Genomic DNA, 26685 nt, shown 5'->3' on the forward strand with positions numbered 1-26685 from the left:
TGACATATTTAACTGGCATGCTTTATTTACACATCCGCAGAATTGGATCTTCATATAACCAATACAATTTGAATCCAAGCCAAATGAAACCCATAATTTTCCTTTAGTTATTCTAGCCTATCATATACCGAGATTAAAACTTGTTAGGTACAATACTGTGAATAAAAGCACAAGAATAGCAAACTGTTAACATGTAGCATTTAGCAAATCTGGTTTTCACATTTTTTTAAAGACTTTCAAAAAGTCAGAAAGGCACAGTTACAAGACTATTTGTACTTGTGCAATCTATGCTACAATTTAGCACAAGAAAGAGGATACCTAAGAGGAAGCAATATAGGAGTACAGGCATTTTGTTTTTGCAAAATTTATCTAAAATATCCACACAGCAAAGCCATTTTGCTGTCTTTGATCAGCCCCACCCCCATCAAATATAAGATGATCATAAAAAGAAAAAAGTTGATGGCAGTTCTGCTCCACTTCCATTGTGCAGTTTGTTTTATGAAGCAGATCTTCCAAAATGCAAGATATTGAAGGCATAGCCTATTCCCTAGATTTATTAATTTCCCTTAACATACTTACCTTGGATGTGACTGAAGATGACAAATACATTTTCCCAATCAGTTTAAGAATGGTCAGTACTTAACAAATACATTTGATAGTAAAACAAAAGTGAAAATGAAACATGTTAAGCCATGAATTAGTTGAAATAGATTTGAGATTTTAGGATTTCTATTCTTATGTATAAAAAATTTCAAGAATACCTCTCCAGATCATACCAATCTGGCTAGTTTGTACGTGTTAATTCACCAAGTTGTTCTTTGTAGTTTTCCAGAGATGGTATTCTGGCCAAAACAAGCCTGCATAGGACTGGACTACTGCCAGAGCATAAATTACTTCTGGTTCTGAGAGTTATCTTCTGGAAAATCACTGAAATGGCAGCTTTCACACATGCTTTTTTCTTAATTACTGTTGCTGTTTCACCAAGTGACGCTAGTTTAATGTGTTGCAGTGGCAGAAGCATAAAAGGAGACATAGATGCTGTGCCTGAAATATATTTCTTTCCATATTTTATCTGCAGCATAATGCACTTATTAATTTGCTGAGTCAATAAAGAATAAAAAGGACTGTGGAATCAAACACATTACATGCCTTACATAATACATTATAAAATTCTGCAGAAAACAGAAAGAATTGGTTATTTTGCAAAATGTCCAGGAAACAATTTATACTAGGTTTCTTCTCAGTTAGAAATCACAAACATATTTAAAAAGAGTTGTTCCTCAGAGCAGAATTCTTCTACTCTAAAACTGAGATACATTCCTGCCTACTAACATTGCAAGGATGACAAAGAAAAATTAAACTAAACTTTTCCAGAAACCAGACTTTGAAATTTACATGATGACATAGCAATAGATCAAGGATAGTACTTGGTTGATACTCTCAAACAAGAGCAAATTAAAGCTACCTGTTAAAAGGTTACGCCCAATTAAATAAAACATATTTATCTTTCCGGAATCAATTTATGGCTTAAAATATTTCATTACATGTTTTATGAGTTAAACTAGCTGCAGTTTTCCATTAAACATGCATCTCTATTAGCAGGATGTACCATTTCTGACCAAATAAAACATCAACTTCTTTATATTGTCTCATGCAACGGACTGTTGTTTTTGTATGTGTGTGTGTGTGTTTGAATTTTATACATTATTTCTTTTTGGAACTTGTACGAGATCCAGAATGAGAGGATCCAGAGGATGACCTGCGGTTTCTGAAAGATAAAAAATGGGAGAAAGCATGCAAACAAGTAAGTTTTAAATGCAATGAGTGTCACAGGGAATGAAAAAAAGAGGAAGAGTAGGATTTGAAATATACTTATTAGGGCTTCATCTTTGCATCTTAGTAGTATGGAACAGTTCACATAATACTTAGGACTCTTCAATTCGGAAGAGTTTATACATTTTTTAAAATGTAAGTTCACAAGAGTACTATAAGGATCACGTTTTCTGCATTGTATGTGTATGATTATCTTTAAGATGGGTAATTAAAGGTAGCAAGAATATATTTTAAAAGCCACAGCTAGACAGAATAAAATGGCCATCACTCCACATACACAAACACACATACATGCAGCTTATAATATGCTGCTCCTCGATCCTTCCAAAGCCAGCATTTAAAGAACAACCATTCTTATTCTACAAAACCCAAACCTTTCAGGTGACCGTGATCTTGTTCGCCTTTTTTTGCGATCACCAGAAGAAGATCTAGATCGGCTTCTCTTTCTGCTTCTCTCAGTGGAGGATGATGAATGAGAGCTTGAGTAAGATCTTTTCCTTGGGGTTGAAGAACCCCTGATGGACCTGGAGCTGGATCTTTATTAAGAAATAAATCAGACTTAATCCTAGCATAAACAAAAATACAACTCTATATCAAATGCAGTAATATACATAGTTTCAAAGAATACACATTAGTGTATGAATACTTACTGCCACGTTAACAAGGACCTAAACTTCAACCATTTTAAATAGTTTGTCTAGGGCCACATCAATAGCCTGTCCAGAACTGACTATATAATCTAAAAGCCATTTATGCTGGATTAATCGCTGGTTTTCAGTACGTAACAGCAAGCTTGAATATTAAGATAACATTGAAGAAATAAGAAATAATGGAGATACAAATTACTCATAAACTGAAGAAAAGGTAGGGGGTCAATTTAAATGATGTAGTATGCTATATATTTAATAAACCCTTGAAAACAAATATCTGACTAAAGTGTTAGGTGGAACTGATGGCAACAGTCATTTATATACTGTAACACAGAATGTGTTGGTACAGGTAGTCCTTAACTCACAACTGATCATTTAAACATCAGCTCAAAGTTATGACAGCCTTTGGAAAAAAATGACTTAGGACCCTTTCTCGAAATTACGGCCATCGCATCACCCCTGCAGCCACGATTGCAATTTGGGCCTTGGCCACAGGCCTGTATTTATGACAGTTGCAGCATCTTATGGCCATGTAATTGCAACTGCAACCTTTCCAGCTGCCTTCCAACAAGCAAAGTCAATAGGGGAGGCTGAAGTTCCTTAACAACTGCGTGATTCACCTAACCTAGGGGTCCATAAATCTGGCCACTTTAAGACTTGTGGACTTCAACTCCCAGAATTCTGGGAGTTGAAGTCCACAAGTCTTAAAAGTGGCCAAGTTTAAGGAACCCTGACCTAACCGTTAACCAGTTCACTTAACAATGGCAGTAAAAGTGGTCGTAAAATTGGGCTGGTCACATGGCTTGCTTGCTTAATGATGTATCATTTAGCAACTAAAATTCAGGTCCACTTGTGATCATAAATTGAGGACGATCGGTAAGAGATTCGCATTTCATATACAGGCAAGTAAAAAGCCTTGTATATGAAATTTATTTATTTCAGCCTGAATAGGTATAAAACTGGAATATATAAAGCAGTCTGTCCCAAAGGTGCTTTTTCAGGAGGCACATTAAACAGGAGGCCTCCTGAAAAAGCACCTTTGGGACAACCATGATCTGGATGACTGAGAATCTCCACAGACGTGTAAAGCCGTAACCTTTCAGACTGATTCATTCAACTGCAAGAGCATACAATCTTTCGAAGGGAAACTTCCAATTTTCTGGCTGCCAATTTCTTTACACAAAATATTTGGTCTCATTAGTAAATATGGAAAAAAAATGCATAGAAAAGGGCACCTTTCCTTTTTTCATAAAAAGATTAACAGTTTTTGTAATTTGCAGATCAGGAGTTAGCTTTTTATTTTCTTAAAGAGTAAAATGTTAACAGAATTAACATGTATCCATTAGATTACAGGTAATCCTCAACATAACGGTGGTTCAGAATGATGACAGCCTTGGAAAGGGTGCTTTATGGCTGTCGAAAAGACTGCGCCACCACTCCGGCAGTCACGTGATCACAAACTGGAGGCTTGGCAACCTGTTCGCACTTATGACCGATTGCCAAATGTCCCATGGTCATGTGATTATCATTTGCAATCTTCTTTGCCGGCTTCTCCAGAACCTCATTGTGGAATCTGGCAGGAAAGGTTGCAAATTGCTGCTGCCTGCTAAAAAGGCTCCCGCTTGTCTCTGGGGGCTGGCTGCAAGAGCCATCTGCCAAAGTCAAACCTCTCTGGCAGATGCAGAAACAGAACTGAAGAGGATTCGAGCTCCACTTTTGCATGCTGCTGGAGGGTTTCCCTTTCGCGCATGGAGGGGAGTTGTACTTGGCGGGGTGCAGAAATGGAGTTCAAATTTTGAATGATTAAGCTCCCTGAAGCCCACTGAAACAATTTCTTCCTACACAGGGTATAGAAACAGCTCAAACCTACGGTTGGGTATAGAAACAGCTCAAATCCGGCAAATATAAGCTCCATTCCTGCCCCCTCCCAGAATTCCTTCATGTGCATGGAGGAGAGCCGATCTGCTTTGGTGGGCTGTAGAAATGGAATTCAAGTCCTAAAGATTTGAACTCTGCTCCTCACTCTGCCAAAGGAGTTCCCTTCCAGATATGCAGAAAAGATGAACTCCTTCAGCTGTCCCAAAGACAGGAACAAGCCAAAATCCAAGCAGAGTGGAGAAGAAGGGTGGAATGAGCATGGGATGCCTCAGGCGGTTGGGGAGGCCCTAGAAGACCCACCACAGGCCGTACAGGTTTCTTCACTCAGGGGTTGATAATCCTGCTTGGACTTTGGCAGGATGGTTTTCAGTTCTTGAATGGAGCCTCTCCTAGAGCCTTCCCCCCACCCAAGGCACCCCATATTTGGGGCTCTGTCTGCTTAACGACCCGTGAGATCACCTAACGACTACAACTGGGAAGATGGGTGCAGAACGAAGCAGTCATGTGATGTCTCATTTAAACAACGGCTTCGCTCAACAACCAAGATTCCAATCCCAAAGGGGGTTGTAAGTCAAGGATTACCTGTAAAACAAAATAGAAACAATGAGCTGAAGCCAAGTTTACCTATATTTGACAACAAGTCTAGCTCAGTCTCTAAAGAGACTACAGACTGGATTCTGAAACCACCCTAACATTCTGATGCCTCATAAAAAAAAATCAAAGAAAATCATTTTGCTGCTATGTACTTGTTATCTATCATTTATCAAACTCTGATTTTCAGAGTAGATATTTCTTACTTCTAGATAGCTTAAATAAAAAAATTTAACTGAGCACAACAGATATTAGCTCTTAGTGAGTTAATAGATAAGTTTGCACATAAAGTTTTAGAAACCACCTCCACCCAGCAGGCTGCACACTTCAATGCATTCCTAAGTGACCAGAAGCTTATACAATTTTTACATGGTGCAAAGTTAAAAATGTTACTTTTCTACAAATTCAAATTCTTACTTGATATTCATAGGCAGCTGTTTACAGAACCCAAAATAAGAAAACGGTGAATAGATGCAGAATTTTAAGACACCTTTCTAGTTGCTTAAGTGATCCTTTATCCCCCCTCTTTTTTACTCCAAAATGGCTGATAAGATACCAAAAAGTTATTAGTTTGGTAGGCCTACAATTAACAGGTGAAGACAAATTTCACGGATGAACAAAACCTGAGACATTATTTTAAAAATGTTTTAAATGTGATTCATTTTTAAAAAATGATTTGGACTGGTGAACACATCAGCTGAACAAGATACATTTTCAGCAAAAAGGCCAACACATTTGAAGAGAACAGTACCTCGCCTACCTTAACTCTACCATACTTCACATAGGAAATACTGCGTTTCTGGAAACAATGGACTGAACTACATATCAACATATCCCAGATGCTAATGTCCCACAATCAGTAATGAAACTGAAGCAAAAAACAGATGTAATATTTCAGAAACAACCATCAGCCATCAATATTAACCACTGAACAGAAAATGTATTTTGGCCTGACCTCCCAGTTTCCAAAGTGAAAATCTGAGAGAAAATTTTAAACATGCAGTACAGGCAAGAAGACCTAAGGATATTTTTGAGCTAGATGAGCTGTACAAGGAAGAGTGGGAAAGTATTCCAAAATCAAGAGCAGAAAAAAACTTTCTTAGACTTGGAAGCTTTCTGCCAAAGGTGGTTTATAAACTGCTGACTAGTACAATATCTAAACTTCTGCATCTACCATATTCACTGTTTCTCATTTTGAACATATAAAAGTACATATAAATAGTAAGCATGCATTCAAACATGCAGAAAAGGTTTTAACACCATACAAAGTAGAGATTTTGTCAGCTTCTGTTCATTCAGTAATTCACTGATACATACAATTTGGCCAAAAGTGCCTAAACCTTTGCATGCCATTGGGTTAGAATTAATTTTAAAAATTCCTGACCTCTATTTTAAGCAACCATACTAATTACAAATATTTTCACACAGATTTTAAGAGGGGAAAAAATCAGACTGGCAAGGCAGTATTACCTATATCTGTTTTAGACATGGGAGAAAAATTAACTATGGATATATATTTTAATATAATTACTATTTATTATTTCCTATTTTTTTTGAAATGCAAGCACCAGAAATAGGGAAAAAGCTGTTATTTTAAGACTGAATATTCAACATTCAGCATTTCTGTATATAGTTTAGCTTAGAATACAGATAATACCCACTAAATGGTAAATTGACTTTACACATACATTTTAGTTAGATTTCCTGCCTTTCCCCTGAAAACTCAAATTGTCATACCATCTCTCCTCCAATTTTCATAGTTTCCTGTAGAGACCCTCTCTGAGGGAGATGGATGAAAAATAAATTAAAACAATAAATACCTTCACTCTCCCAATTTTTAAACACTTTCTTGGAGAATTTGTAATAAATCATTTTGCTACTTCACTAAATATAATTTCATTTGCTACTAAAATTATATTAAAAGAAAGACATTTGTAGCAAATGCTTATAATAAAGTAGTATGGATGGTGACCTCTTCATCTCTTTCTCTCTCCCTCTGACAAGCAGAGCTTGCTACCTCATTCACCTTGATTTCGACCCACGAGATCTAGAACGTTCTCTGGAAGTGGAATGAGACCGTGACCTTGAACTGGAAGAGCTTCTGGACCTGAAACAACATGAATATTTTTCTTTTTGGGAGGAACAGAAAAACAAGAATCCAATGAACCTAAGCTTTTAATTTAACAGTATTTGAAATTTACACTAGGACATTCTTCACAGAGTGATTTAAACAGGCAAAAAAACCAAACAAAAACAAAACCCTTGGTTAGGAACTAAACAGCTGTTTGACCTAATAGAAACAGCATAAGCTAAGTAAGCAGGGCTTATCTATCTTCCAGGTCATGTTATAAGTTGCTTTTTGAAATATTCTTGCTGAATAATTTGTCATATATTATGTTTGGATGTTATCACAGAAGATAAGCTTATTGCCTTTTTGAAGTCCAGTATAATAATAATAATAATAATAATAATAATAATAATAATAATAATAATAATAATAATAATAATAATAATGATTACAGGTAGTCCTTAACTTATGACCACAATTGAGACCAGAACTTCAGCACTAAAAGATCTGGTCATGTGTCATAACACAACTGTGCCCAATTTTAGTACTTTCTGCCTTGGTTGTTAAGCGAATCCAGCTTCCCCCATTGACTTTGATTGCCAGAAGCTGGCTGAGGAGGTCACAAATTGTGATCACGTGACCTTGGGACATTGCAACCATCATAAATAGAAGCTGGCTGCCGGACTTCCGGTGGCTCCGCGGCGACGAAGGGAGCCTTCCCGGGCTGCCCGCGGCTCAGCTGTTGTTTTTTCGCCCGAAACAGTGCCGATCAGCTGTTCGGGCGAATCCGAAGCCCCCTCCTCGGGAGAAGAGGAGGGGGCGAGCTCCCAGGTAGGGGTAGAGTTCTCCAGGGCCGCCTGAGCTTATGGCTTGGGCGGCTGAAGGATTGAACTCCCCCGTAGCCTGGGCTGCTCCCAGCTGGCCGTCGCCTCTGCTCCTGACTTCTTGGAGCAGAGCCAGCCGTCTGCGACCACCCCTGCCTGAAGGAATGACTATGATTTAAAGGAGCAGGCAGAGCGATACAAGAGGAAATGGTAAAGAGGATTACTATGTTTTACTCTCCAGCTTGATGGACTTTTTTGGATTACAAATCTGAAGTGAAAGTGCGTCATATTTGGTAAAAGATGGCGGCTAAACCACCCCCTAAAACTCTTCGGAGTGCTGGAACTTCTCCCGTGCAACAATCATTATTGCAGGCGCTGCATCCTCCTGATGTATTGACATCAAAGGACTTACAAGATGCTCTTGAAAAACATACCCAGGTAATTTTGGAATCAATTAATATTAGATTTGCACAGATGGAGGAGAAATTGGAGAAATTGGAGGAGAGAATGGAGGAGAGGATGGAACAGAAGCTCAAAGCAATGAGGGTAGACATCTTGACTTCAGTGTGTAAAGTGGCTCGGTGTGTGGAAGAATTGGAGGAAAAGCTAGAAGACTTGACTCAAAAGAATGCTATATTAGAAGCAAAAGTATTGGAGAATGAAAATAAAATGGAAAAGGAACTGTGTCTTGCTCAATATTTCCAGATGCAGTTTGCCATTAGAATTAGAGGCTTAAAGGAGAATACTAAGGAAGATCTAAAGCAGCTGGTTTCTGAGGCTTTTGAAATAGTGTTGAAACAGCCAGCATCTGAAATAAAAGGAGGCATGGACAAAGTGTTTCGTGTGAATTCATGGATTGCCAGACAGAGGAAGTTGCCTAGAGATGTGGTGGTATATTTTGCAAAAAGGGAAACTAGAGATGAAGTTATACAAGCTGCTTATGATACTAAAGTTATGATTGCTAATCAAGAAGTTTTGGTCTTAAAAGAAATTCCTCCAAAGATTCTAAGGAGAAGGAAGGATTTTACATTTCTTGTGCAAGAGCTCAAGCAGCGAGATATAAGGTTCAGATGGGAGATCCCAGTGGGGTTGATGGTGACGCACGAAGGTAAAAAGTACCGTTTGGTTACTGTGATGCAAGCGCGTGATTTCTACAATAATGTTTTAAATGCAACGCCATTAACACTTTTGGAAGCTGGAAAGGGATCTGGAGAAGGAGCGCATCAAGAGGCCGAAGATTGTCAGATAGAAGACAACGGTGTTGGAGGAGATCAAGATATAACCTCGTCGGATGAATCTATAAAACAGAGGGTGACGCGTGCTGCTGCAAAACGATCTAAGAAGAGAAAGTAGCAGGAATCGCAGAAGTCTTTGGAACTTTTACGATATAGTCAAGTAGTCAAGTAGGGGAGGGGGGAAAAGATTTGGGTGTAGACGCAATATATTTTTATATTTGGTGGTTTTGTGGAAAGGCTGAGCTTTTTTGGATTAAAGTTCAAGTTTTGTTTGCAATCTTTTTTTTTTCTTTTCTTCTTTTTTCTTTTTTGTTGTGTTTGGAATAATTATAGATGTGGTACTGGAAGAGGAACGGTCGATTACAGAAGAGTTGACTTTAAAGTTTTTTTGATTTGGGATCCTTGGTTAATTTGGAAAATTATTTGTAAGAATGTTATATCATGGAATGGATAAAATGGATGGAGTTTATTTAGGATAAGTATAGGGTTGAGAAGGGTTTTTTTTTTCTTTTTCCTTTTTTTTTTGTCTTTAATATATGTTTAATACTATTAAGGTTTGTTCCATTCTATATAAGCTAGAGAGTGTCCTTTTCTTATTCTAGTTTTTTTTTATATATATATTTAATATTGTTAAGGTTTGTTTTATCCTATATAAGCTAGAGAGTGATGGATTTTAGAATTTATAGTTGTTAGTATATGGTTGCTTAGGTTTGCTTTTTTTTATATATATATATACCTTGTATTCAGCTCTGGGAAGTAGGGGGGGGAGGGGGGGAGGTAGGGGGGGGAGGAGGGAGGGGGGAGGAGGGGAGGTAGGGGGGGAGGAGGGAGGGGGAAGGGGTTTTTTTTAAAGGAAAATTGTATTTTAAAACTTTTCAATAAAAAAAAAAATAAATAAATAGAAGCTGGCTGCCAAATGCCCAAACCACAATCCCATGACCAGGGGATGCTGTAATGGTCGTAAGTGCAAGGATTTTTCAGTGCTATTGTAACTAGTTGCTAAACAATTGGTTGTAAGTTAAGGACTACCTGTAAATTTAAATTACATTCTCTTGAAATGGATTTATCTTAGAATTTTCCCAATGGATTTTGATGTGTAAGTCACAGACAAAAATGAATCTTGTTAGTATGAACTGCACTGTTCAAAACAGAAAATAGTCAAGTTAAAGTTACCTATACCAGAAGTTTACCACAAATGACATGTTCCACAAGAATTTGAAAGCAACTTAATCACAATTCAATAACCCTTAATGAAAACCAAGTTGTATGAGTCGAAATATATCTATTCAGAAATAAGCCTTAGAGGGGCTTGTTTTGACATAATCTTATTTTATATATTTAAAATTAAATGCCAGTAGACTATGAGATTTCCTTTTAAATAAATGAGTGTCTTCTTAGTCATAATTAATTTCGTTTCTAGGCACAGTCTTAGAGTTCAATTAGTTATTTTCAATATTTATCCAATGTTTGTAGAACATCTGGAACATTGCTGATTTATGATATATGAAAGCATTCATACCTTTCATTTTTAAAACTGTATTTCTCTGATTATACCTATTTCCTGAACATAATTCTGACAGATTTTATCTAAACTGATGAGTAGTAAAACTTTTTTTAACAAACTTTTTATAAAGCTTGCTGTGTTTACAGGACAAGAAATTGTTAACACAAGGAAAATGCAAATGGAGGTCTCTAGATTATATACATTTATTTCAATTTTAAGTGTTCTCATAATAGATCTTTCAAAACAGGATAATTGTACAATTTCATTTACCCTCAGTGAAAAAAATATTGGATTTTCTGCTTAATAAGAAGGTAATTTATTTTAAAAGAACTGATAAATAAGATCATTAAGTACATAAATTACAGATTTTCAATCTGAAATATTTTAATTAATTTTAAAAAACTGACTGGATCCAGAACTTTCATGAGCTGAGTTGGATTAATAGACACTCTTGCTTGATGAATGCTTTTGAGGATTCTTTATGAAAAAAATCATAAAGTATCATTTTGGGAGTAGTAGTCACTGTCAGCAGCATGTATTTTGAAGCCTTGCATTTCATTTGACATTGGTCAAATGAGCTTGACTCATTTTATTCCTGATAAAGTTGGCCTTGCTGGGAGATAGCCGAATGAAAGACCAGTAAATGAAGAATCTGCTTACTAAATTCAGCAGTGGTACCTGTACATATCTGCAAATGAGACATTCTTTTTCTTGGGAAATCCTAGTATCCAGATTTCTAGCTAGCTAACCTTATGGATCTGCCTTAAGAAACTGAACAAAGATCATAAAGAATTAAACACCTCAAAGCACAATCTCCTTTTTTAAGTCAAACACCAAGATCCCCATTCAGAAAGCCAGAATTGTTGCTTTTCTGGTTATCTGCAAAGGATATAAACCAGCTAAATTCAAAGGTTCACTTGCTGAATCAATCTCCTGGCTTTGTTCATTATCTCTACACAGCTCCTTGACAGCTCACTGCAGTGCCTTACGAAGACTGTTGGGTGCAAATATGGATTAACTTAAATCACCAAAAGAAAAAAGCATAGATTTTAACTTCTCATTTGATCCAAGATTCAAACTTGTGTATTTTCTCAAAGGTTGTCCTGGCAGTTTGGAATAATAATTCTTCACATATTTCTTAAACATTTGCATACTACTTCAATTAGTTTCTAATTCACAGTTCCTTTTAATGCTTTTTTAAATGTATGATTCTTACGTCAACTCCCCGCCCCCCCAGGATAGTTTCATTATGATATAAGGATCAAACGAAGCTATGATGTGTGATTTTCAATATTATAGAGTCCGGAGGAGAGGGGAGCAGTAATTAAGCTGAATAGAGAGGAACACAGACCCAAAAATGAAAAATACCCATGTTGAGGTACTAAGTTATTCATGTTGGGTATCTTTAATTTATTTTATACAATTTTAATTATAGAATTCAGATATTTATAATGAAAAGTATAGCAATAATGTTTTTGTTCAAATATTTGAAATTTTTTAGAATTTTTTAAAATCTTGAAAAATCTAAATTAAAAAAATCTTAATATGCTTATAATTGAGCAGGCAGTGAGAATTCTTAAGAGCCCTTCTAATCATTATATCCTATTTTATTCTTAATGTGTCTGTTGCTCTCATCCAGTCAAACTGCAATTGTTTTATTTTAAATCATTGTAATAAAATTGTTGAATAATTTTATATATAAGTTTGACACATAATTGGGATAAACTTCTTCCTATTGATGGTTTAACAAGCTTTTGAATATATAAGCACCATTTTCTTAGTTTGTCCCCAGTATTTAATATATGCACAAACCTCTGTATAAAGTTGCAGCAGGCTTTATATGTACAGAAAAGAACAAGATGAAATATGTGATCCAAACATGATCTATTATTCCTTGAAGACGGACTCCAATAATTTCTGACCTGTTGGACGTTGTGCTGGTTTTAGGATGCCAGTGTGAGATATATACAAGATAGGCAGCTTTATGTATTGTTTTTCTGATCTAGTAATATAATTTTGGACTAGACTCAACTGATTAAATTAAAAAATCCTTTAAAAAATGTACTCTGTTGTCTTGAGTTCACCATTTCAACAATCCAGTAAAAATCTGTACCTTATGAAGTACTGTTAGTTAAAATCTTTTAAGAAACTATTTTTAATTTATTTTGTAACCAAATAGTTTTGAACTTCAGGTCCCTTGATCCACTTGCCTTATTATTGCTGCCCAAGTGTTATAAAAAAGGTCTGGTAAAAGTATTTGGATGATATCTACAAAAGCCTGAATTGTTTTCCCTTCAGCTCATGAAAAGCTAACTTTATGGAGCATTTTTTTTTCTAATCTTCTATGAACAAGTAAAGTCCTTTGGAATTCCATTACTTCTAGTGGAAATATACAAATATTTCTAATTGATTACCGTATATACTTGAGTATAAGCCGACTCGAGTATAAGCCGAGACCCCTAATTTTACCCCCAAAAACTGGGAAAAGTTCTTGACTCAAGTATAAGCCGAGGCTGGGATCCGCCGAGTGGCTTTCAGCACTGGAGAAAATGCAAAATCGCTCGAGACCAAACTCGAAGGAATCAGCTGCCGGTGGGAGCGAGGCGATCCGTGCGGTCCCGTGACAGCCAGTCGGGCAAGCAACGCGAAGAGCGGCAGGGCTTTATTTTTGCACCGTGGAGCTCCCCCTCCCCCTCCTCCCAAACTCCCCCTCTCTCCCCCTTCCCAGAGCTGAATACAGGGTATTAACCGGCGGCGGAGGCTTGCAGAACGGCGGATCGAGCCTCTGTCGCCGGCGGCTGGATCCGCGCTCCGCAAGCCTCTGCCGCCGGCGGAGGCTGGATCCGTGCTCCACAAGCCTCTGCCGCAAGCCTCTGCCGCCGGCGGTTCCAGCCTCCGCCGGCGGCAGAGGCTTGCGGAGCGCGGATCCAGCCGGTGGCAGAGGCTTGCGGAGCGCGGATCCAGTGGGGGGGAAAAGCCCTTTAGCAGGATTTGCCTGCATGCCGGCGGAGGCTGGATCCGTGCTCCACAAGCCTCTGCCGCCGGCTGGATCCGCGCCCTGCCGCCGGCAGAGGCTTGCGGAGCGCGGATCCAGTGGGGGGGAAAAGCCCTTTAGCAGGATTTGCCTGCATGCCGGCGGAGGGTGGATCCGCGCTCCGCAAGCCTCTGCCGCCGGCTGGATCCGCGCCCTGCCGCCGGCAGAGGCTTGCGGAGCGCGGATCCAGTGGGGGGGAAAAGCCCTTTAGCAGGATTTGCCTGCATGCCAGCGGAGGCTGGATCCGTGCCCCACAAGCCTCTGCCGCCGGCTGGATCCGCGCCCTGCCGCCGGCAGAGGCTTGCGGAGCGCGGATCCAGTGGGGGGGAAAAGCCCTTTAGTAGGATTTGCCTGCATGCCGGCGGAGGCTGGATCCGCGCTCAAACCTCCCCAAACGCTGCGGAAAGAAGCAGGCAGGCAGGGCGCGGAGGTCCGGAGACCTGCCGACGTTTGGGGAGGTTTGGGGAGGCGCCCAAACCTCCCCAAACGTCGGCAGGTCTCCGGACCTCCGCGCCCTGCCTGCCTGCTTCTTTCCGCTGCGGAAAGAAGCAGGCAGGCAGGGCGCGGAGGTCCGGAGACCTGCTGACGTTTGGGGAGGTTTGGGGAGGTGCGCGCGCACCTCCCCAAACCTCCCCAAACTTCGGCAGGTCTCCGGACGGCGGTGGCTTGGGAGAGGTGCGCGCGATCCCGGAAGCACCAAAGCCTCGGCCGCGCACAAGTCCTCGGTAAGTTTTTTTTGTTGACTGGAGTATAAGCCGAAGTGGAATTTTTCAGCCCAAAAAGTGGGCTGAAAAATTCGGCTTATACTCAAGTATATACGGTATATGTTTTGTTTTTCTTTCTCAAGTCTATCAATGTTACAAATAATGCAGTTTTTCTTAGTCCACACAACCTTTCAATCCTTAATCTTTCTCCAGCAACTTTATCCTCCTCCCTTTATTTATAATTTATATTCAGTAATTATTGCTCTTCTTTTTTTCCTAATTTTAGATCATGATATATAGAATTAACATGTTGGTCAATGTGTTTAGTAGGCATGCAAACCAAACCACATTCTTGTCTATGAAATGGATAATTATTTCCCCATATGTTGAGTTATAACAGAATTGTATTAAACAACTGAATGTTAATATTTACCCCACTAAAATTTTCCATCTGTATGTTAAACTTCTTTAGCATTGATTTTCAAATGTAAGCTTGAGCTAATGAGTCAGAAAAAGCTATTTATGTAGAAATAAAAACCAAGGGTATTTGAGTCTGCTAGCCTGAGCTCTGAGCTTTAGGTTGTTTCTTAGTTGTACAAATACAACTAAGAAACAACCTAAATAAAATATAAATTTTCACATTATGGGGATGATGATCCCCAGCAGTAGATGGAGAAGCAAAGAAACAATTAGTGATTTCACACTTCCTAATTCTCCAACAAGGACCACATCATTGTACTGGAATCCTTTCCCAAAGTGAATGGATGTCTTCTTTTTATAAAATGTTATACCTAAATATAATCCTAGAAAATTTTATTTTGTTCCTTTTCTATAAAAGGCACTGGGCTACATTTGTAAGTTGATGAGGATACTAAAAACATGTTTTAAGTCAATGAAAAAAAAAATCCAAAATATGGAGACTAGAGAATCCTGAAATCAACAAATTCCTTCTTAATTGGAGTGTTTTTATGCAACATAGTTTTCCTTTAGGGATATTTTAAAACATAACTATATTTGTATTTGGCAGTTTCTCCATATACATTTTTTATGAATAATTCATCATAAAGCTGTTACAAAATCTAGATACCGTAATTTTTGGTAAAATAAATGCTGCCAAAACCTAGGCTCTTCCAAGGGTTAATATGTATACAGAGACCCTTGTTTATTTAGAAGTTTAAATACAAGTTTAAATTTTATTATTTTAAAAATTCCAATCCCTTCCCTTAAAAATAAGGATAACTTTACTTCTTTTATAAGTTTCTACCAATAAGCAGATCTTTAAATAGATTAATATTTGTCTCTCACCAAGCCATTAACAAAAATGTATTTTGAAGTCACACAATCTATATGACATAGGACTATATTTAGATGCTACAAAAATACTAAAATTAAGAGCCAAGTCTTTAATTTTTATAAAACTCAGAATAACCACCTCCAATTCACTCATCTTTAATGCTGTTTATCCCTGCAGCTGGATATGTAAGATTGATTAGACTAACTTAAACTGCGAAAAAATAATTTAAAAGTTAATCACAAAAGAGAGGTAAATAAAGAAAGTTAGATACTGACATTTTGTCTGGCGTTACCCTTGACCTGTACCCGTTTACCTGGACCTAGACCTTGAGCTTGAGTGGGAGGATGAGCGAGATGAAGACCGTGAAGGAGAAGATCGAGACTTGGAACGACTTCTAGTGATGGAAGATTTCTTCTTATTGGCAGAATCTTCTTCTTCACTACCATCCAGATTATATTTAGAGAGATCAGCATCATCCTCATCTTCATCCTGGAAAATAATACTGGCAGGTTTTTATGCTAATTGGGAAAAAGTAGGTGTACTAATTTGATCATAAATCCCTCAGAGCATGTCCATAACATTTCTTAATAAGGACAAGGATGTTTATGCAGCCTGTTCACATGATATAATACAGATGAATTCTATAAACTTCAGATTTAGACAGAAGAGCTAGACATCTCATTTAGATAAGAAAACTGAAGTGGCCGGCTACTATATTTAGACTATCATACATCAAAATGCTACAGAACAATCATGTCTGTCTGTCTCTGTTTTTATCACCCCTAGTTCCATGCAGAATGAATGATGTAGTTAAAATACAATCTATTAACTTTTCTTTTGAGGGAAAAAGAAACAGTCTTTAAATATTAAGTTCTTTTTCTTTGTTCCATCAAACTGATATTAAAAATTGAACTTAAACAGTAATTTAACTGGCAGGAATCCTGCATACACTCATGCATACTGAATAAATATTTAATTCATACTAAAATAATTGCTTCCTCTCATGCAATGTTAAGCTACCATATCTCATATTCTTTTTTGTTTTGCAGTGTGTATATATATATATATGTATATATATATGTATGTGTATATATATGTATGTGTATATATATATGTATGTGTATATATATATGTATGTGTATATATATATATATATATATATATATATATATATATATATATATATATATATATATATATATATATATATATATATGTATGTATGTATGTATGTATGTATATATGCATGCATGCATGCATGTATATATGTATATTTGGTTATTCGGGTTTTTCCCCGCGTAGAACTAAAGGTATATGTATATATGTATATATGTATGAATGTATGTATGTATGTATGTATATATATGTTTCCTATAGTGGTCCATCTCAACAAGTGACTCATGGTGGGGTACATAATAAAACAAACACAAATTAAAAATATTTTTTTTCAATTGATTGTATATTTGGTTTCTCAATTTCTGAAAGTTCCCCTGAGGACCAAACAAAAAGTTGTTTGTTTAAATATACACAAGTGTTTTCTAGAACAATTTTTAACTACCGTCCCAAAACATTAATAGCCATTTCACCCCTAAATGTAGAAACACATCATTTATAAGACTCTTACTGAAAACTGATCTAATTATGCATTATTTTGTAAAGACTTTTCTAAAAAGTCCAGCATTCAAAGGAGTTTGCATGTTACTTAACGTACAGAAATAAAAATGCTAAAGTTTCTCATCTTGCTGGATAAGGAAAGTGATCTTTGACATATTAGAGCTGAAAAGGTAAGGTTAATACCATTCTGTACATTTACCGTATTTTCTGGCGTATAAGACGACTTTTTAACCCATGAAAATCACCTCAAAAGTTGGGGGGTCGTCTTATACGCCGGAAAATCAGCGTCTGGCGTCTGGCGGGAGCCGGCAGGGCAGTCCTGCGCACGTGCGCAGGACTGCCCTGCCGGCTCCCGCCCGAGGCTCTTCCCTCTTGAGGCAGCATCGCTCCCTGGCTCCTAAGGAGTCCTCGGGGATGCTGCCTCAACTGTCCTGCATTGCCCCCATTCGTCCTCCTTTCCAATTCTCCAAATCCTCCTTTGCTTCATGAATTAAGGCTAAGCAACGTGGAAGGGAAGCGGTATTAATTACACATTAAGGCACCCGGAGTGATGCTCGTCTCTGCCTCATTTTATTTCAACAATCTGTTTGGGGGGGAGGAGTAAGTATCGAAAGGTCATCCCATTCACCAATGGTTTATTTGGACACGAATCTGCGTGTAAACATAAACCCACCTTATCCTACAGCAGTTACAAGCACCCAAAGGAGGAATTCAACAACGATTATAGAGATCTCTCCAAGAGGGAAGAGAGCAACATTAACCCCTCCCTCCCTCTCCCCTCGGACGCGCGACTACTCTTCCCCCGCTAGCAAAGAAAGCGCTCCTGCTCAAGTAAGCCCGCCGGCAGTTGGAAAGGGAAGAGTCAGAGGGGCGTCGAAGGCAAACGCACGTGCAGGCTCTGATTGGTGACTTCTCACGCAGGCGCCCGAAGGCCGGAGCCAAGTAGGCCGTGGGGCTTTTTGTCAAGGAAACGCCTCTGTTTACAGTTGTTGCGTCCTTCTCTGCTTCCACCGCAACCGCCTTCTTTTCTCTCCCCTTAGAAGACTTGCACGTTTTCGCTGTCCATGTCTAGTTCCAGGCAGGCGAAGAGTCATGCCTGTACGCTGGAAGGTGAGAGGGCGCTGCCGTCGTGTCCTCGGCAAGAGGCTCTCCCCTCTTTTCCTAAGAAACTTTAAGCTCTAGACAAACGCTCGGCTTCCGTTCTTTATCTCTCCTCTCCTCTCCTCCCCCTGCGCATACTTGGTATTGGCCATTGTATTATGGTCGTTTCAAGAGAAGCGCCCATTGTTGCCGCTTCGGGGGTTTGTTCTGTCTTCATCAGGAAATAATTCGGGTCGGCAGCTGCTGGTTGTCTCGCAAACCCTCGCAGGACTTCCCTGCCGGCTCCCGTCCGACGCTCTTCCCTCTTGAGGCAGCATCCCCGAGGACTACTTAGGAGCCAGGGAGCGATGCTGCCTCAAGAGGGAAGAGCGTCTGGCGGGAGCCGGCAGGGCAGTCCTGCACACGCGCACACTCCCCAGCCAGGACTGCCCTGCCGGCTCCCGCCAGCCTGCCCTGAGATTTTCCAGCGTATAAGACTGAAAATCATCTCAAAAGTTGGGGGGTCGTCTTATACGCCCAGTCGTCTTATACGCCGGAAAATACGATATCTATGAATGGAGTGTTACATCTTGAAGATTTTATTTTACCTCATCTAATTTATACTTAGACAGATCTCCATCCTCATCCTCCTCTTCTTCCCCTTCAGATTCCTTATCTTCAACTTCCTTTAAGATAGATGCAGGACCAACAGGTTTTCCTCTGTATTTTTTCTTTTTGCGGCCAAACTATCAAAAAACAAAACATAAATTTAAGCAATTAGAGCATGCTATTCCAAGAATTAAGAGCCATTGGATTATTGAAGAATATGCATACAGTTTTCCATGCACAAATGACTCTATTGCCTCATTTCTTTTTGCAAAAAGGAAAAAAAACAGACAATCCAGGTTATTAGTTGAGTTAAATAGATCTAACTCTGGCACAAGTCCACCTTAATAGAGGGGTACAGACATTAATGCTTGATGAGCTGAAATTTTCAATTGCTTTCTACAAATGTATGTATACGTAAGTATACATAATCAGTGCAGGCAAGAGATGAGTGAACAAATGGTCTGCTTTTATATGAAGGATCCATTATTTTTACTAATAGAATTCCTTATTTATAGGCAAACATTTTATTCATTAATGGAATTAACACTAGCTTTCTGCCTACCTCACATTTCTTTGGCTTCTGGCCAATGAATATGTATATTTAAAATACAAAATAAAAGTCTCATGCACACATTGGCTGGTGGAAAAAATAGAATGGTTTATTTTTTTTTTTGTTTTAACCTTTTTTCCTGTTTACTCCTTTTGGTGGGACTAGTTAAATTCAACACAATTTTCCAATCAAGCAAACAGAGCAACTAATCTGATGTACAAATCGATTTAATGGAAGGACTGATTAGTATGTAACTTATCTGTATAAAGAATCTATAGTTTTATGCAACATTTCCCATCCTAGATATGGTTCTCCAGAGCTATCTAAGAGCGCCAATGTGGAATTTTAACATGCTGAAATAGGAAAATTATGAAATATATTATCACAGTATCAATTTTTACTACATAAAAATCAAATTTGGTATTTGTACATGCTTTTATGGCTTGTTCCATGCCTCAGGAATTTATTCCTCTACAAAGATGTAATAGTGATAAAGTTGGAACAGACTTTGGAGGTCATCTAGTCCAACCCCCTGCTCAGGCAGGAAACCCTATACCAGAGGTCGGCAACCGGAAAAAGGAAAAGAGCCACTTGGAACCGGTTCCATTACTAAAACAAAAAAGTGGGAGCCGCAAAAAGTGCGTGCGCGTGTTTACGCACGCGCATGCGCAAAATGGAAGGCACCTGCACGGCGACGGGTCTCCCCTTTGGCGAGGTGCGTGCACACCTCTGCCCGAACGGGCAGTGGCCCCGTTCGTTGGGAAAGCTGCTGCGGCCCGTTTGCAAGCTGCCGCCTTCAGAGGAAGGTGGCAGCCTGCAAACAGGCCGCAGCAGCTTTCCCAATGGACGGCGCCACTGCCCGTTCCGAGAGGTGCGCACGCACCTCTGCCTGAACAGGCAGTGACGCCGCTCGTTGGGAAAGCTGCTGCGGCCCATTTGCAGGCTGCCGCCTTCCTCCAAAGGCGGTAGCTTTGCAAACGGGCCGCGGCAGCTTTCCAAACGAGCGGCGCCACTGCCCGTTCGGGCGGAGGTGCGTGCGCACCTCTCCAAAGGTTTGGAGAGCTGCGCGCGCACCTCCGCCCGTTCGGAGATGTGCGCGCACCTCTCCAAACGGGCGATGCCACTCTCCATTTGGAGAGGTGCGCGCGCACCACTGCCCGGAGAGGTGCGCGCACACCGGGCGACTGGGAGCCGCAGGAGACGGCTCAAAGAGCCGCATGCGGTTCCGGAGCCACGGGTTGCTGACCCGTGCCCTATACCATTTCAAACAAATGGCTGTTCAGTCTCTTCTTAAAAGCTTCCAGTACTGGAACATTCACAGCCTCTGGAGGCAGATCGTTCCACTGATTAATTGTTCTAACTGTCAGGAAATTTCTCCTTAGTTCTAGGTTGCTTCTCTCTTTGATTAGTTTCCATCCATTGTTTCTTGTCCTGCCTTCAGGCGCTTTGGAGAATAACTTGGCTCCCTCTTCTTTGTGGCAGCCCCTGAGATATTGGAACACTGCTATCTTGTCATCCCTCGTTTTTCTCTTCATTAAATTAGACATACCCAATTCCAGCAACCGTTCCTTATATGTTTTAGCTTCCAGTCCCCTAATGTTAAACAATGATAATGTTACAGTCTATGAGATTTCTTTTAAAACCTTCCTTTGGTAATCTTAAACCAATGTATTATTTCAGCCAAAAAATATAACTGACATTTCCAGAGCCATGTTTACGAATTAGAACTAAAAAAATGACTTTAGGAATGAGTTTTCCCATTAGTATATTTTAAAACATTTCGTTGCATACGTATCACTCACCTCATCATACTCCCCATCTGACTCTTCACGTTCTATATATTCAACATTCTCTCTTTCATTGAAGCCCCCACCATATCCTACAAAAGGAAATTCCCAAAAATCTCAAAAAGTAAACCAATACTCTAAGGATATGACATGTTACTTTATATTAAATAAAAGATTTCTATGTAAGTGCCTATTAGTCTGCATAAAAAGGCTGTAAAAACTGAAAGTGAAACAGAGGTATGGGAGCCATCTATATACTATTTCATTAGTTTTATCTGTGCAGATAAATTAGAAGTATACAAAAGCAATGGCAGTCAACAGAATTTCCTGGCAGTTTACTTGAAACTAAGTCAAGGCAGCTGACAGAGTGGCGTTGTGGCACAAGACTCTCTAAGAGTCTCAGAGAGGAAGAAAAGATTGTACAAATGCAAACGAAAACATGTTGTGTGAGCTCAGTTATATGGCCAGAAACAAGTTCTAGAAACCAACCGAGATGCTCATTTTTCAACCACACCAATTCCAACTGTTTAGATCAGGGGTGTCAAACTTGCAATGTCATGTGACGTGATGCGACATATCACAACTTTTTTTCCATTGTTGCTATGATGCATCCGGCCCGCAGGCCGGCAGTTTGACACCCCTCGTTTAGATAGTACTGTCAAAGCTATAAATGTAAATCACATTTTGAGCAGCATGCATATAAAACATATCAAACTTTGTGTTAGATGCAACATTTGCCACTGTAGGAAACATTTTTATATACTGAAATATTCTTTTTAAAAATCACGATCTGCCATAGTATTAAAAAACATTTACACAGCTGTGGACATCCTCCTATATGCTCACTGGGAAGCCAAAGATTCTTCCCCAATATTTCAGTCTCTGTGGGTCCCTCAAAACCATTTCCACAAGTTATAAAATTCCACAGAGGGGTTGATATGCAGTATCAGTAGCTGCACGTGACACAGGAATAAATTCTAGCATACAAGCTAGATTTAAAACATTTAATACTGAGAAGAACTGCCTAGAAGTGCTTTGCTTTAGAGCAGAGGATTTACTTAAATTTACTCTAAATCAAAATTAACAAATTTCAATACTAAGCTGTGTTTTTGCAAAAGTAATATTATTTCTGTGTTCCATGAGGCATCTTTTCCAGCCAACTGATGCAAAGGTTTCAGATGCAAGGGATTGCAGCTTTCTGTGTCCTGAGCATTTTTTGAAATCTAGAACAAGGAAAGTGCAGGCATTCTTTTGCAATATTCAGCACCATGATAGTAATTCTTAAACCTGAAACTGGAAGCTATCCCCCGCAACATCTATCTCTACTAAAAGTAAGTTTCAACTTTTCTGATAGCTCTCAAGCATGAATTGCTGCATTTTGCAATATTTATGGTTCTCGCCTCAATCCATTTATTTTGAAAAATAAAGGGATGCATCACCAGAGATCTTGGGAAATATTCAATATTCCACATGTTGAGTATTTTTTTAATACAGAGAGGGGCATTCCAAGAAGCCACTAGTATCATTTGACCTGAATTCCTCTGAAATCTATTAGAATATTTTTCTTGATCAAATTTATGAACTGATAATCTATTTTTTTAATTAAATCAGTTATCCCTAAGTTAGTTTGTCAATCTGTGCACAAAATCAGACTGATTCGATATGATAGCCCAGCTTAGAAATCAGTAGGAAATTCCGAATGAATCAACTTACTTATTTGAGCCAGATCGCTACTATGCTGCACACCTTAACTATTTGATATAGAATACTTTCTAAAGCATTTTAGTTAAGGTTATTACCTGTTCTTTCTTCAAGTTTGGCATACTTTGGAGTGTTGCACATATTGCATTCTGACCTCCGGGCCCAATTAACATTACCACATCTTTGGGAAGAAAAATACATCAGTTTAAAAATTGAAAATAATACTAGTAATATTAACAAGATAAGTATTAGCTGACACCTGAAGAACCGAAATGTTTAAAATAATTTTTAATTGAAGGAGCAGAGTTTCTCTCCTATATTTCAGATACAACAAATAGCATTTAAATGTCAATCAAAATACATGTAACTTTTTTGGCACATACACTGGTGCATATGTATCTTTGATACTATATTTAGTGTCCCCAAAAATCTTTCCATAGTTATAGTTAAGCCTAAATCTGAACAAAATACAAGCAAAAAAAGAGCAAACAAAATATTTTATGTTGACCAAACAATTCATTGGTTTGGCTGATTTTTTGCCAGTCAGCAGGTTAAAGAGATGGAGATATTCTCCTGTCATTTTACAGCAATGGCACATTTCCCATATGGTATCAATGAAAATACAAATAAAATCAAACTAAACAAATGCTGGCAGACAATAATGAAGTCAAGTTCAATTTAGCTAAAACTGACAACTACATTAGTAATGCAAATAAATGTTCCATTTTAAAAAAAATTCAATTGCCTTCTAATAGATATCTCAAGTTGTCTAAAGTTATATGGAAAATGCACACATTTATCAACATGATCTTTAGAGAAGCTTCTTGATGAATGGTGCTAGAAAGATTGCAGTTTAAAAAATTCTCAATGAATGTTAAATATTGTATTCAATACCAGAAACAGAACATCTGCAGTTCATTATTTTTTTCATTTTTAAGGCAGCCCACTTGCCAAATGATTCTTACTTAATGCACCAACCAATTTGCTGGATCTACTAAATGAGCAAATTTAAATCTGTGCTCTTACAGAACAGCAATAGATGATCTCGGTAAACCCAAGTGTATTTATTTAGCAGTAAGACCCTCTGTATGCAATGAATATCCTTATGATTAAATAGGCATAAGAACAGGGTGAACAAATTATAAAAGAGGTACATATAGATAATATTAGCAAAAAAAAGCTAAAAATAAAGGACAATAACATTAAACTAAGAATAAATTCAAGTTTCAAGATCAACGTACGTTTTACATTGCCAGTCATTAGCACTAAAGAGACCACGGCTCTTTTCAGCAAGTGTCTTCCCTATCTCAGTCCCTCCAGCTTTCATCATTTTAGCTTCTGTAGTTTTTTCTGAAAGTAGAAAACAGGCAGGTAAATCAATCTTTTTCCTGTACATTTAGTTTTGGAACAGTCCCATAAAAATAAACACAGTGGATATAGTCACCTCGACCACATCTGTTACAGCTGGTTCTTCTAGCAAAATTAACATTACCACATCTGCAAATAAAAGAAACATTATTTTAAGAACTTCCAATGTAATTAATATTTCCAAAAGCTTCGGCTCCCAAGCTTATGCAAATCAGTTCAGAACTCATGCTTTTTAAGATGATTTATAGAGAAACACTTGTATTCACGCTTACAAAATAACTGCCGTTTCCTTTTGATTAACTACCACTACAAATTCTCCCACATCACGTAGAAAGATCACAGCGAATCAGACATTTTACTTGACATTTTTAGAAGCATGTAATGCAATTCAATCCAAATGGAGCCTTGGTGGAGCAGTGGGCTAATGCCTCCTTAAGTAACACCAGCTGCCTGCAATTAGTGCAGGTTCGCATCCCACCAGGCTCAAGGTTGACTCAGCCTTCCATCCTTCCGAGGTGGGTAAAATGAGGACCCAGATTGTTGGGGGCAATAAGCTGACTTTGTAATAATGCCGCTTGGGGGGGGGGCGAAAGCCCTAATAAGCAGGCATATACATAGAATGAAGGCTATTGCTAAGCTTGTAAGCCGCCCTGAGTCTTCGGAGAAGGGCGGGATATAAATGGAATTAAAATAAAATAAATAAAATAAATAAATATACATAGAATGAAGGCTATTGCTAAGCTTGTAAGCCGCCCTGAGTCTTCGGAGAAGGGCGGGATATAAATGGAATTAAAATAAAATAAATAAAATAAATCAATATACATAGAATGAAGGCTATTGCTAAGCTTGTAAGCCGCCCTGAGTCTTCGGAGAAGGGCGGGATATAAATGGAATTAAAATAAACAAAAAATAAAATAAATGCAAACACACTGAATGGCAAGGCAGCGCGGCTTTGAAAAGCTTTACTTCTTACACTTCTAAATTACCCAGTTCATTTCCTACGTCATGCATCAACCTGTTAAAAAGGTGACACCGACTCCATATAATAAACCACTTTGCACGTGGAAGAAAGCGTTCAATAAACCAGACGATGCGATTAATAATCCACTGCGCACTTAAAAATACACCTCAATTTGCTTCCGGGCAGCTGGGCGCAGAAGTTATTATTAGTACGACTCTCACTCTTATTACTTCTATTCCTGTTCCAGATAATATCTTATAGCGGGATCCTTCCTTCCCCTGGAAATGGCAAGCTGGTGGTTTCTGACCTTGCGCTGGCCGTTTGGCAGGATGAGGCCTAACGAGGAGTCGCAGTGGCCGCGCGACAAACGCGGGCTACACCTGGGGCCTCCCTTAAAAATCCGCCCCGTTGCAGGGAGGGAGGGGAAAACAAGGGGGAGGAGGAAGCCGTCCGTCCCCGCGACCCCAGGGAAGGCCTTGGGACCGCCCGGGTCCCTCCCGTAGCCTCAACAGGCCAAACCCTGCCGGCTTCCTCCGTCCCGGCTGCCTTACTTTTTGTCCGGGCAGATCCAGTCTCCGTCGCTGACGCGGAAATTCTTAGTCGACATCTCGGCCGCGGGAAAGGCCCAAGCGCTTTCTCCGCTCGGCGCCTCGCCGGACCAGCCCGAAGTAGGCAGCAGCTCGGCGTCGCCGGTGATTGGCCAGGACGGCGGGGTCTTGAGGCAAAGGAGAGCTGCCCTCGCGAGCGCCTCTTTCCCTGTGACGGGTTCTCTCGCTAAAGTTATTTGTTTATTGATTTGCCGGCTAGAATCTCTCGTAGCCGCTCGGCGGAGCGTTGGGGCAAACGCTACCGAAAGGGTTCAGAAAGGAAGGCAGAAAAGAGGAGGTCGTCAGGCATTCCCTTAGCTGACCCTGAAGCGACGATGGTGGGCGGAGGCTGGGAAGTTCAGAGACCGACCCCTAGTGTTTGGAGGACTTTATGGCAGTGGCATTCCTCCCCTGGGGAGGAAAGCCATGACAAATCTAGACAGCACACTAAAAAGCAGAGACATCACCCTGTCAACAAAAGTGCGTATAGTCAAGGCTATGGTCTTCCCAGTTGCAATGTATGGCAGTGAAAGCTGGACCATAAGAAAGGCTGAGCACCAAAGAATTGAAGCCTTTGAACTATGGTGCTGGAGAAGACTCCTGCGAGTCCCTTGGACTGCAAGGCGATCAAACCGGTCAGTCCTAGAGGAGATCAACCCTGACTGCTCTTTAGAAGGCCAGATCCTGAAGCTAAAACTCAAATACTTTGGCCATCTAATGAGAAGGAAGGACTCACTGGAGAAGAGCCTAATGCTGGGAAAGATTGAGGGCAATAGAAGAAGGGGACGACAGAGAATGAGGTGGCTGGATGGA

At 39.4% G+C, this 26685-nt stretch overlaps 1 protein-coding gene across 3 annotated transcripts; it reads right to left on the minus strand.

The window, feature by feature from the left end:
- Positions 1–26075, minus strand: ZRANB2 (zinc finger RANBP2-type containing 2). 3 transcript variants are annotated; one of them, XM_081325754.1, is made up of 10 exons: positions 25837–26075; positions 24401–24453; positions 24198–24306; positions 23055–23137; positions 21271–21347; positions 18918–19055; positions 15929–16104; positions 6979–7059; positions 2208–2369; positions 1–1768 (listed from the first exon to the last, which is right to left on the minus strand). In XM_081325754.1, the coding sequence occupies exons 1-10, from the start codon at positions 25890–25892 to the stop codon at positions 1705–1707; spliced, it is 999 nt and encodes a 332-aa protein (XP_081181880.1). In that variant the 5' UTR covers positions 25893–26075; the 3' UTR covers positions 1–1704. The 3 variants fall into 3 exon arrangements, with proteins under 3 accessions (XP_081181880.1, XP_081181881.1, XP_081181882.1); XM_081325755.1 differs by lacking the exon at positions 25837–26075 and adding an exon at positions 25593–25792; XM_081325756.1 differs by lacking the exon at positions 25837–26075 and adding an exon at positions 25516–25534.
- Between the last annotated feature and the right edge of the window lie 610 nt (positions 26076–26685).

Source organism: Vipera berus, assembly GCF_964194415.1.
Source record: "Vipera berus genome assembly, chromosome: 3".
Taxonomy (NCBI): domain Eukaryota; kingdom Metazoa; phylum Chordata; class Lepidosauria; order Squamata; family Viperidae; genus Vipera; species Vipera berus.

Excerpts from the sequence above, each read along its gene's own strand:
- ZRANB2 (XM_081325754.1), bottom strand. The coding sequence starts at position 25,892 with ATGTCGACTAAGAATTTCCGCGTCAGCGACGGAGACTGGATCTGCCCG. Across the intron at positions 24,307-24,400 it reads CTGTAACAGATGTGGTCGAG|AAAAAACTACAGAAGCTAAA; the intron begins GTGACTATATCC and ends TTCTACTTTCAG. Across the intron at positions 7,060-15,928 it reads AGCTCAAGGTCTAGGTCCAG|GTCCAGAAGCTCTTCCAGTT; the intron begins GTAAACGGGTAC and ends ATGTTGTTTCAG.